Source organism: Rhinolophus ferrumequinum, chromosome 8, assembly GCF_004115265.2.
Source record: "Rhinolophus ferrumequinum isolate MPI-CBG mRhiFer1 chromosome 8, mRhiFer1_v1.p, whole genome shotgun sequence".
Lineage (NCBI taxonomy): Eukaryota > Metazoa > Chordata > Mammalia > Chiroptera > Rhinolophidae > Rhinolophus > Rhinolophus ferrumequinum.
This window is the reverse complement of record NC_046291.1, coordinates 16,062,557-16,075,106: the sequence shown is the minus strand read 5'-3', so window position 1 is coordinate 16,075,106 and position 12,550 is coordinate 16,062,557. Positions and strand designations below refer to the sequence as shown.

Sequence of the window (12,550 nt, the reverse complement as noted above, 5' to 3'; positions counted from 1 at the left end):
CTCCCCAGCACCTGCTCTGGCTGTACCTTCCTCTTTGTGGGGAGGGGGCGGAGGTCTGGTCCATGACACCTCCAAGCCTTCCCAGCATGCCCCACTGCCCAACTCCTGTCTCCAGAAGGTCTAGCAGGGGAGCCCCCCTGAATCTTCTACCCTCTTCGTCTCGGTTCCTCAGCAGCGTCCCTCAGAGCGGATTGCACAGGGAGGAGCCCGACCTTCAGCCTCAGACGGCCAGCGAAGCCCCACGTCGCCCGACCCTACCGCCTCCCTCCAAATCCGCGCTGCTGCCTCCACCGTCCCCTCGGGTGGGTAAGCGGCCCCCGCCGGGGCCCAGCGCTCAGCCGCCGGCCACCCCTACGTCGCCCCACCGGCGTACTCAGGAGCTGGTGCTGCCCGAAGGCACCACCGCCGAAGAGAAGCGAGGGAAGAAGGCCAAGTCGTCGGGGCCTTCTCTAGCGGGCACGGTCGAGTCCCGGCCCCAGACGCCACTGAGCGAGGCCTCGGGCCGCCTGTCGGCGCAGGGCCGCTCGCCGCGGCTGGTGCGCGCCAGCTCCCGCATCCTGGACAAGCTACAGTTCTTCGAGGAGCGACGGCGCAGCCTGGAGCGCAGCGACTCGCCGCCGGCACCCCTGCGGCCCTGGGTGCCCCTGCGCAAGGCCCGCTCGCTGGAGCAGCCCAAGTCCCAGGGCGACGCGCCATGGGGCTCGCCCGGGGCCTCGCAGGAGGAGCTGCGGGCGCCGGCGGGCAGTGTGGCCGAGCGGCGCCGCCTGTTCCAGCAGAAGGCAGCCTCGCTGGATGAGCGCACGCGGCAGCGCAGCCCGGCCTCCGACCTCGAGCTGCGCTTCGCCCAGGAGCTGGGCCGCATCCGCCGCTCCACGTCGCGGGAGGAGCTGGTGCGCTCACACGAGTCACTGCGCGCCACGCTGCAGCGCGCCCCGTCTCCTCGAGAGCCTGGCGAACCCCCGCTCTTCTCCCAGCCCTCCACCCCCAAGACCTCGCGGGCCGTGAGCCCTGCCGCCGCCCAGCCGCCGCCTCCGATCCTCGCGGGGAGGCCCGGGGACGAGCCGGGGAGGCCCCGGAGCCGCGGACCGGCGGGCAGGACAGAGCTGGGGGAAGGCCCGCAGCAGGAGGTTAGGCGCCGGGACCAATTCCCGCTGACCCGGGCCAGAGCCATCCAGGAGAGCCGGAGCCCAGTGCCGGCCCCCGCCCCAGCCGATACCCCCGAAGGCAGGACGAAAGCTCCCCCGGGTCGGAAGCGGGAGCCCCCGGCTCAGGCCGTGCGCTTCCTACCATGGGCCACGCCGGGCCAGGAGGGCGCTGCTGTGCCCCAGACCTTGGAGAAGAACAGGGCGGGGCCTGAGGCCGAGAAGAGGTTGCGCCGAGGGCCTGAGGAGGACGGTCCCTGGGGGCCCTGGGACCGCCGAGGGGCCCGCAGCCAGGGGAGAGGTCGCAGGGCCCGGCCCACCTCGCCTGAACTTGGTAAGGCCTGAGGAGCTGCTGGGACATGGGTGAGAGGGCCTTTGGGGTGAGGGAGGCTGGTAGGCAGTTGCGAAGGTATGGTTTCCCAGGGAGGGCTGGACCCCAGCTCAAGTTTGAGTGAAGGGTTGTGAAGGTCGCTGTGCTAAAAGCTGCCTGCCGGTGAGGCAGAATGTGTTTTGATGGAGGCTGTGTGGAGCCAAGATGTGAGCAAAGACCCCAAGCCCAGATCCCTGCCGTAGGCCCCCTGCGTCTGGTGGCCTTCTCCTCTATAGGGTCAAGGACCTAACTGATGGAGGACACTGGTGGAGATCTAAAGAGCTCCTCCACAGCCCACTCCTCTGTGGGGAAGAAATGGAAGCCTGTCTTAATAAATAATTTGTCAGGTCCCTGTTACAGGCAAGCTTTGGACCGGCCAACTCTCATCTCTGCCCTCCCCATCCTGGCACCATCCCCTGACCCATCCCTCGCCACTAAGATCTGACCCAGCCTCCCCTTCTATGTTCCTCGTTCCCATCCTTGAGTCTCTGCATCCCTGAGGTGACTGTGGTCACATGCCAGCCTCTGTGTTGTCTTCCCATCTTCCTGTGGCTGATGGCCAATAGCCAGAATGCCTCTTCCCCTAACTCTGCTCTCCCTGAACATCAACTTGGGACCCACTCCTGGAGCAAGGCAGAGGAAGCCATCCTTCACTTGCTGCCACCCCCTGCTGCTTCCCCAGGCCAGATGCCCCACCGGCTGCTTCTAGGAGACCCTGTCAGTGTCTCTTTCATTGCTCTTACCATCCTGTATTTTCCTTCAGCAGAATTGCTTTATTTTTCATGTAAGTATTGCCACCTCAAAACCTTTAGAGATGATTAGACTCCTGTCCATCATCCTACTAGCCACCATTATTGCAGCCGTGTCCCAGGAATTGTGTTAACTGGGCCCTTAGGGGTGTTAATTTAATCTGTATGCCAGCTCTGCAAGATGTTGGGTGTTATTTATCAGCTCCATCTTACAGATAACAAAACTGAGGTGCAGAGAGGTTATCTAATTTGCCCAAGGTTATGTAGCTAGAAGACAGCATAATTGGGACTCTCACTACTCTTTTGGCACTCTGCTTTATCTAGCTCATAGAACATCAGCGTTGGAAAATACCCAGAGAGATCTTTGTGTGTAGAAGTGTCCTGTAAGCAGGGACCACATCTTATTTTGTGTTGTATTCCGCCTGCCAAATGGAACTTTATATGTAGTCAGTGCAGTGCAGTGTTACTGTTTGCTGAATGGACAGAATCCTGACTGATCTTTAGGGGGCCTCTCAGATGGCTACAGGACCCACCAGCCGCTCCCTTTTTTGAATCCAGCGGCATAACTAATTTGACAGTACACTATGTGTTGCCCTGTGACACCGTTATTATTGCTTAAGTCTCAGGTTGCTATTAGCTTGCCCTCTCTGTGTGGAAGCTTGTAAAATCCTGTGCCCCTCAGGGCCTGATCTGTCCCTGATGACCGATTTGGGTAAAGACACAGCGTGAGTCCCTGCCTTCCTTCAGAACCAACACTTTAATTGAGGTTGCAGTTGAGGAGTAGCCATACTAATATAGAGTTCTGGCTGCCCTGTCTCGCTTGAGAACCCCCCTTTTGCCTTCCTTTCTTCTCTGTCTCAGGACATACAGGAGAGAGACCTTTGCTCCTCACCCCCCGCCTTCTAGAAGCCTCTCTGTCTGGGTTTGGCTTTCCAGGATTCGGGCTGCCATCGCACCCTCTCTCCTTGCGTCATTCCCACAGGGACCAGGTCCATTTACCCTGTCATCCTTTCTTCGGCAGAGTCTTCAGACGACTCCTATGTGTCTGCCGGAGAAGAGCCCCTGGAGGCCCCCGTGTTTGAGATCCCCCTGCAGAATGCGGTGGTGGCCCCAGGGGCAGATGTGCTACTCAAATGTATTATCACCGCCAACCCCCCACCACAAGGTGAGCTCTGGGGTTGGGGCCCAGCTCAGGTTGAGACTCGGAAGGGGAGTTCTTCAAATTCTTGGAGGGAGGGATGGAGGAAGAGGAGAGGCCATCTGTTCCATGGCCAGTGGCCCCCTGTGTCCAGTGGCCTTCTAGAAGCTGGACAGGGGCCAGTGGTCCCAGGGAGCAGCAGGAATGGGCGGAATGGCCTGACGTGTGTGTGTGTGTGTGTGTGTGTGTGTGTGTGTGTGTGTTAGAGCTTTCCCACAATTCCCTGAGCGGGGGGAGGGCAGGCCTGGGCTTCCGTGAGTGAGGGGAGTCCTCCAAATTCCGTAGGCTGGGGAGAGGATTTGGGTTGTGTATGGGATGTGTGGGGTAGGAGGAGTTTGGTCCCAGTGGGCCCTTGTGGGCCATGGCAGTTCAGTCACCCTGATGCTTCCCCGCAGTGTCCTGGCAGAAGGATGGGTCTGTGCTGTGCAGTGATGGCCACCTTCTCATCCGGGCTGAGGGTGAGCGGCACACCCTGCTGCTCCGTGAGGCCCAGGCGGCTGACGCCGGGAACTATACAGCCACTGCCACCAACGAGCTGGGCCAGGCCAGCTGTGCTGCCACGCTGGCCGTGAGACCTGGTAGGAGCCTTTGGGCCCTGGGGCTGGGTGGGCTGAACAGTGACCGTTCCCTGTGGGCCTAGGCTCCTTTACCATTCCCAGCCTAGAGCTTGGCTCTCAACCAGTATGCACAGTGTGTTCTCTTGTGTTGGCTGCTCTGGTGGAAGCATTTTAAATGGCCTTGTCCTTAGGTCAGAGGCCAAATTCCCGAGGCACACACCAAGCTGGTCAATTCATAAAGTCACTGCAATTTGTCTTCAGACATTGTCTAAATGCCAGCCTTTCATGGCATTTCCCTGAACAGGGTCCTGTGGGGAAAGCAAATTATCCTTGAGTCTCCGAGAAAAAGACTCTTCCAGCTCAACGGGCTTAAAAGCCATCAGGAACTTTCTGAGGTCATTTCCTCTCTAGAACAGCACCTCCCCACCCCAGTAAAAAGAGATGCTTTTAAGTGCGTCCCTTGCTCTTTCTGTTGAACCCAAAGCCCTAAAGAGGATACAGCTGAGAGCACCCCTTGGGAGGCGGTAGTGGCTGAAGCTGCCTTGTTTTCTATTTTTATGAAAGTCCTCACTTGGTGTCGGACTATTTCCTTTGGGTTTAAGCCCAGTTTCTTTCAGGTTCAGGGTAGGGCGGGACTGGTGTCCGTGTGTGTGGCCAGATCAACTCATTCAGGTTGCTGAGTCTGACAGTGTGCTGACCCTGGGCAGTGGGGTGGGGGGAGATGAAGCTGGGAAAGGGAATTTCAGAAAGAAAAGATGCAAACTCAGCCCTCAAGGATGTTACCACTGGGTGATCAACCTCGATTAGAGGACCTGGGTCAGAAGACAGTGCAGGGCAGATGAACCATGTACCTAGCACAGTCACAAAGTCGGCCAGTGTGGTGGGATGCTGGCTTGAGAGACGTCAGGATCCTGAAAGGGGCTGGGATTTAGACAGTCAGCAGGCGGGGCTGGCAGGCCAGGAGGGGGAACAGCACACACTGTTCTGTCCCTTTCTTTCACTCAGCCCTGGAGGAGACAAGATTTCAGAGCCTGTCTTGCTGTGTTCCCAGGGCCCCAACACCTTCATAATTAGGGAGTTCTTGGTGGTATCTGACCTGAGTGCCAGTCCTCAAGGAGGTCCTTTGGGTTACACCTGTCTGGCATTATGGAAGGGCAGGTCTTCATCTTCCTTAGCTTACAGACCCCTCCCAGGAGCCCAGGTTTTAGGCTCTTTCCTTCTCACCCCTCCTACCTCACTGAAACATACCCCTCCCTCCATAGAGTGCTTCTGTCCTTCCATTACCTCTGGGATCTGGCTTCTGACTCAACTCCCAGCTCCCCTTAAGGGGCCCAGGCCTGGCTCCAGGACTCTGGTCAATACCTGGATTGGACTGAGATTTGGCGAAGGGTGGGGGTGGGAAGGTGCCCCAATGCTGGCTCAGGGCCATTTGGGAGCCTTTTAAGGTTGGGAAGGAGGCTTGGGGCAAGGCAGCTGTCAGCACTTGACTGGGATTTCTGTCTTTGCCTGCGGAACCTCCTCCCTGCATTATAGTTTCCTCATTTGTAAACCAGAGATAATTGTGCTATTCTCACGAAAGAAAGCAAATGTGTGAACAAGCTTTATGACCTGTAAAGCTACAGACAAATGTTAGTTGCCAGTGTTATTAAAGGGTGCTGTTGTGCACAGGAGTTCAGGTTTCCGTGAGGCTCTGAGGCTTTGGGAAGCTGCCTTTTCCTTTTCTGCCCTTTCTTTAGACTGTGCCTTGGGGTCTCCTCCCCACCCTGGCCATACCCACAGCCCCTGGGTCCTCAGCCTCTCACAGCATCTCTGTGTCTCCTCCATCCTGGGGAGCCATAAAGGCTGCATCGCATCAGTCAGTTACACCAGGATTTGCAGCCGGAGAACAGCGCCCGAAAGTCAGGCTGGCTCCAGGCCCCAGGCTTGAGGGGCAGGCACGTGGGTCCAGATTCAGCTCTCCTGGAGGAAGCAGACTTTCTTACCCTACAAGGCACTGTTTGGTCCAGAGAAGCTGGACAGGGGCCAGTGGTCCCGGAGAGCAGCAGGAGTGGGCGGAACCAGTGGGTGGCATAGCCATTTGGCAAGGGCCAGGGTCCCAGGCCTTTGTTTGTAAGGAGTGAGGGACTGGGGCTAGGGAAGGGTGTCCGGCAGTGTGGCTGTAGGTGGGGTAGGGGTGTGTAGTGTCTTGTGGGGAGAGACCTTGTGGAACCACCTCCTCTTCTTGCTCCTCACCCCCCACCTTTAGTAACCAGGGTTGGCTGCCCGGTGCTCTCTTAGGGTGTCCACTCCAACAGGGCTTGCTTTTGAGGGCCTGCGGATCTTAATTCCTGGTTGGGAACCACAGAAACAGGGAATCAGTAACTGGAGAAGGTAGTTACTGAGGTGCTGTGGTTTGGGGGGGCAGGGTCTGTCCTCACTAGCTCTGGCAGCCTCAGGCAACCCTGGGTCCCTCCCACCTGGCCCCACCCCACTAAGTAACTGCTGACACCACCGTCAAGTTCCCAAAGGGTGTGTGTGTATTAGGGTAGGGAAGGGGGAATGGTGTATGAGAAGTGTGCTTAACCAGAGCTAAGCATTTCGCAGCTGCCTGCATCCATCACACAGGCGTTTATTGAGTACCAACTGGATGCCAAGTGCTACGTCTCTCTAAAGAGTCCCATGTGTTTGGAGTGTGCCATGTACTTTTTTCTATACCCTCTAACATCACTTCCCTTACTTGAGCTACATTACTCACACCATATGTAGTTGACCCTTGAACAAAGTTAGGGGCACCTACTGTTCTTGCATATAACTTAGTGGGTCCTCCGCATAGGCAGATTGCCAACCACCAGTTGACCCTTGAACAACATGGGTTTGAACTGCACAGAGCAATTAGGGGATAAAAATCCGTGTATTATAAGTGGATCCTCACAGTTCAAACCTGTGCTGTTCAGGGTCAACTGTGTATCCTTTGGAGGGACATGACAGGTGGTGATATTCCCAGTTTGCAGATGGGAAGATGAAAACGTGGTGAGTAAAGTGACTCGGAGAGAGCACAAGGCCAGCACCTTCAGTGGGCATCTGGAATCTGCCTAGGAATGCTATAAGCAACAGGTGATTCAGGGTGTTGGAGATACTCACCTGTGAAGCAAGAAACTTAGTGTGGCTGGCAGATGAAAATAACATGGCTAGTTAGCGTTTCCTGAGCACTTCGTATGTACCAGGCCCTGTGTTGATTGGGTTCTCACATTTACTCCACCCCGTGGAATAGGTTCTATTATTATGCCCATGTAACAGATGAGGAAACTGAGACTTGGAAAGCTTCGGTAAATTGCTCTAGAGTAGTGCTAATCAATAGAACTTTCTATGACGATAGAAATATTCTACATGTCCCGGTCTAATATGGTAACCACTAGTCACATGTGGCTGCTGAGCACTTGAACTGTGGCTGGTGTGACTGAAGAGTGAATTTTTCATTTCATTTTGTTTTATGTTTAAACAGTCTCCGTGGCTAGTGGTTCCCCTTTTGGGGTGCTTCGCTCTAGGAGCAGGGGTCATTGGGAGGCTGGATTGTGATTTGAAGCCCGATCTCTGGGCCTCCCAAGTCTACACTCCTAACCACTGCACCGTACTGTCCGTTTTCCTCTACTCGGAAGAGGGTCAGTGTTCAGGTCGAATTGTGCTCATGAGCTCACGGGGTGGGGAGGGCAAGGCTGCCGATGCCCTCTGCGAGTGGGTCAGACTCTCCTTCCTCTCTTGATTCCCCCTCCACCGAGGCTGTGGTCCTGCTGTGTTTCTCTGCACGCCTGGTGTGCACACACTTGGCTCTCCCACAAGGGTTCTGGTCAGGAGGAAGGGGACCACGAGAGGCTCCATGCACCTGGGCCCCCATCCTGCCGCCTGCAGTCTGCCCCTCAAGCACAGGTCTCACATATTGGAGCCCAAGGTTCGAGCATTTTCCAGCTGAGACCTTGGCCTCTTCACTTTACCTTAGCTGGCCACCATGTTTTTCTTCTGTACAGCTAGGATCATTATAACTCCTGGGTTGCTTCCTCGGTAAGATTTGTGGAGCTTTGTGAGGCTAAAGATTTAGATAAGGACGTGTTGGCCAGAGGATATGGCTTAGCAAAGCTTCTGATCCCACACCATCACCACAGAAAAGAGGCGGTTTTGGGGGTTCATGAATATAAAAGGAAAGGAAAGAAATTATAGTACCACTGTCTGCCCTTCTCTTCTCCTGGCCTTGGCCCTGGTACAGCAAGTTCTCCCTTGTGAAGGGAATGGCTGCCTATGGAGGGGATCTTGGAATGCCACGTGGCCCCACTCTCCATCCTTGGTGGGGCCATGTGGCATTCCAAGATCCCCTCCATAGGGGTGGGGTTTGGACAACATCTAAAAAAGGAGCATGGTCCCTTGGCCAGACTCTGTCCACCCTCTCCACTTCTGTCTACCGGAAGCAGTTCTGTCCCGAACAGGTGTCCTCCCAGGGCTGCTCCCTCAGAATGGGGGTCATTTCATGCAGTCAATCAGAAGAATGGGGACCTAATTTACTGTGGCCCCCAACGCTTCATCTAACATAGAGCAGCCCTGAATAATCACACGTAAGAACTTAACCTTCCATAGCTAGGTCAGGCTGACCGCGTGAAAGTCTTTCTGCTCCCTTGTCCGTTTTTAAACCAAAACATTCTCAGCACAATTCTTCTCCTTTGGCAAGGGGAGATACTAATGACGACACCCATGGAAATGCCCACCTACAGGCGGGCCTGTGTCCGCCTTTCCCCTCACTTCCGTGGTGGGATTACCACAGCAGACGTTTAAAGAAATCGCGTCTGGAGGAACTTACTGAGACAGTCCATGTGGAGAGCAGCCTGTGCATGGCCCGGCCACACGCAAGCCTGTTAACCTCCAGCACGCTACTCCCTTCTCCACACGCCTCAAGGAGCTCCCTTTGCCTTCAGAGTGAAGGCCACAGTCCTGAAGCTGGCCTCCACCATCTGGACCTGAAGATGGTCTGAGGGTGGCTACAGGCAGCTGAGGCATCGGGAGGGACCTGCTCTAACATCGTCAGGTCCCATTGCTTTCTTCTTTACCTAGTTTCCTAACCTGAGAGTTGAACTACAGTTCTCTGCACATACTCTCTACCTCTGAACATTTCCTCGTGTGGTTTTCTCTGCCAGGCATGCTTTTTCCTGTTTAAACCGAACTCTTAATTCTAGGACCACCCTTCCCTCGGTTCCCCCTTCTTCCCTGAGCCAAAAGTAATGTCCTGCTCTCTGCTCTCCTGTGGCCCTTACCTGCCCCAGTTGCCATCTGACTCCTGCTTGCTGTTATAGTCATGTGTGTCTCTGGCTTGTCATTCCTAACAGCCAGAAGGCTCCTGAGTGTATGACCATGCTTTGGCTACTCTTAGCCCTTGCAGCCACACCGGGAGGCCCTCCTGGACAGTTGGGGGACTGCAGGGACTAAGTGTGAGGTGGCAGTAGGGTTAGAGACCCTCGTGACTTTCCATGCCCCTGAAACAACCTGGGTAACACACAGAAGCTGGGCGAGACACATCTGCAAAGGGTGATGAGCATGTGCCTAAGAGCGGAGGTTGGGAGACAAAGGAGGTCACAGAGCCGTGGTCCTCAAAGTATGGTCCCCAGACCAGGCGCGTTGTATCACCCCGGGAACGTGTTAGAGATTCATATTACTGGCCCCATCCCAGACCTACGGAATCAGAAGCTTGGGGTGGGGCCCTGTAATCTGTGGTTTAAAGAGCCCTCTGGGTGATTCTGGGGCACGCTGAACTTTGAGAACCACTGCTGTAGAGTTAGGGACCTGGTGCCAGGTGGGAGGCCAGGTGGTGCAGTGGGAAGCACATGGGCTGTGCAGTCAGATCCCTGAGCTTGAGCCCTGCCCAGAAGTTTGGTGGCTGAGTGAGGTGGGACTTGGTGATACTACCTCTTTGGGTTATCCTCCATGAGGATCACAGGGGTCCCTAAACTTTTATGTGCATAAGAATCACTTGGGTGCTTTTTTTTAAATGCAGTTTCCTGACTTCTCTTTCAGGAAATCTAATTTTCCAGTTTAGAGTAAGGCCCAGGAGTTTATAGTCTAAACAGGTTCCCAGGTAGTCCTGATGTAGGTGGTTCAAGCACCACTCTGAGAATCCCTGATGTACAGGGCCTTGCATGACGCCTTTCGTGTAAAGTGGCTGTGACAGTATCCACTGTGAGAACGCCTCAGGGAATGTTGGGACACGTATTGAACTGGATGCACTGGTCTGGGGAGGGAGGATTCCCCACCTTGTGGAATCCCCAATGCCAGTGTTTTCATCAATTGAGTCTGACCTGGGAGCAGTGTTGAAAGGCCAGACACGTGCACACTGTCCGCGTGTTTTGGAGTGGTGGGATGTGTAGGGGCAGCACCTACATGGTGCAGATAAGTGCATCTTAGGTTTGGGGGACACTGTTCCCCACTCCCTTGCTGGTTTGACAGTGTTTCCAACAGTGAGAACTGGGCTTTTGGGTGGAGCAAGGCTGGGATGTAGGGATGCGTACAAAGATGATTTTGGTGGTAGGGCCAATGAAAAGTGGGGTGGTACTGAAGTCTGGTGGAACCCCAGAGGCTCTGGGACCCAGAGACAGAGATCCCTGCTCAGCCTCCTTATCCACACAGTTTTGGGGTACAGAGGGGTGGGGCATGGCCTTGTTTCGAAGAGGCCTAGTTCTGCCTTCTCTGTAGCCTGAGCCCCTTGCCTAGGCTGCTCTTACAGGCCCCTCTCTGAGGGGCTTGAGAACGCTGGCTTCCCTGGTCCCTGGATGCCCTCAGGGTGCTGTTCCCTCAGCCACCACCAGGAGTCTCTGAGGCTCCCTGCAAACTCTGCCCATCTGCTTTAATCTCTGCTCTCCCTCCCTGGGCTATGAGTGGCCTTAGAGCTGTCCAACCTGGAGGTGACCCTGAAGTTCACCAGGTTCCACAGGGGGGAGGGGGCGCCCGCCTCCATGGGTCATGCTTGTGATCTCAGCATCAGCTAGTGGCCAAGCCCCGAGCAGACGTTCACCAAGTACCGTTCTGACTGACTTCCTTCCCCACCCCCACCTCCTAACAGCCAGCCTGAATGGTGGGCCCCGTCCTCTACTGGTCCCCCCCCCCTTGTTCACTGGCAGTGCTGGGAAACATAGGTCATAGCTTGGGAATGTGGCCCTGGGCAGGGGTGATTGGAGGAGCGAGAAGGACACGTAACCTCTCAGCAGCTCCCCTACTCTTCTGCTCGGTCTCCAAGCCCCTTCCCCAGCCCAATGGGTGCTGGTTGTGAGGGCTTCCTGGGGGAAGCAGCCTGAATCCTGATTGTTGGCCCTGGTGGGGCTGACTGGGGGAGGGACACTTGCCAACTGGTAGTGCTTGTAGGAAGGGTGTTGGGTGAAGGCCCAGGGCCCCGGGGTGGCTGCTGGGTCAAACCTGCCATGGCAGGATGGAGAGGCAGAGGTGGGATTCTGGACCCCCTCAGGCTGAGGGGCGCTTCTCTGGGAAGGAGGCCGCAGTTCCTGACAGTTCTCTGATTCTCAGCACCAGAGGAAACAGGGTGTGGCCTGGCTCTGTAGCATTTGAGTTTGTTGGGGATCTTGGTGGTTTGGTCAGAGCAGGGGGCATCACGGGGGCCATTTGCCATCAGTACCTCTTCTGGTGGACACATGGAAACGAATGGGTCAGGGTAAGTGTCTTAGATGCTTCAGTGCAGGCTACCCCCCTCTTCTCTTGGGGACCAAGGCCCCAGCACTCTGAATGGAGGCACCACTGAGGGGGCTTTGTGCTTGTCAGGGTCCAGAAGCTGTAAGGAGAGAAAAGGCAGATCCTGCTGCTTGGGAATGAGCAGGGTGGCTAAATACAGCCGAGCTGCGCTCTGCCCCTCCCTTCTCCTCCCCCTCCACTCCAGGCCCAGGCTGCTTGTGGTCTCAGCCTCCCAGCCAGCTGCCTGCCTGCCACCCAGCCTGTCCCCACCAGGCCAGCCCCCACCTCCTCCTTCCCCTCCTCAGGCTCCTTCCCCTCCCCCAGGTCCCCATGCAGAGCCTCAGCAGGGTCAGCCAGTGAGTGGGGCTGAGCAAGCTGGGCTCCTGCTTCCTGGGGAGCCTGGTGGGGTGGGTAGTGGGCAGGTAGCAGGAGGGTCTGGTGCCAGGGCAGAGCTTCAGGACAGGCACAGGCTGGGGTCCGTGTGCAGAGTCTCGAGGTGAGTTGGGGTGCAGCTCTGCGGGGGGCCAGGCCACAGGAGTTTGGGGTGGGAAACTGGGAGGAGGGGCCAGGGGGCTGTGGAGGATTCATGTCTGTATTTGGCAGTCGGCTAGGAGCCAGCTCAGTGAGGCTGGGCCCCTGGCCAGTTGCAGAGGAGGGCGTCAGGGCCCTGGGGACACCCCTCCCCCAAAGCCGTATTGGTGCCCCCTTTTCTTCCCCAGGCTGAGCCACCTTTCTATGGGGATGACTCAAACTCTGCCTTCCCATCCCCTGAGAGTTTTAGGGTCCATACTCCAGGGCTGGGGCCAACAGGTGCCCCTGGGGTATCTGGGGCAGGAAGCTGA

General features: G+C 56.4%; 1 protein-coding gene across 10 annotated transcripts in view; it reads left to right on the top strand.

Moving 5' to 3' along the window:
* The window catches only part of SPEG (striated muscle enriched protein kinase), a 55,404-nt gene that overhangs the window by 12,488 nt on the left and 30,366 nt on the right, over nucleotides 1-12,550 (top strand). For 8 of the 10 annotated variants that reach the window (XM_033111836.1, XM_033111837.1, XM_033111835.1 and 5 more), the window contains 3 exons: nucleotides 173-1,476; nucleotides 3,283-3,426; nucleotides 3,855-4,037. In XM_033111836.1, the coding sequence (XP_032967727.1) occupies nucleotides 173-1,476; nucleotides 3,283-3,426; nucleotides 3,855-4,037 (1,631 nt within the window). Of the gene's footprint in view, nucleotides 1-172; nucleotides 1,477-3,282; nucleotides 3,427-3,854; nucleotides 4,038-11,951; nucleotides 12,205-12,550 lie in introns of those variants that run through there. The other 2 variants (XM_033111838.1, XM_033111843.1) reach the window with 2 other exon arrangements.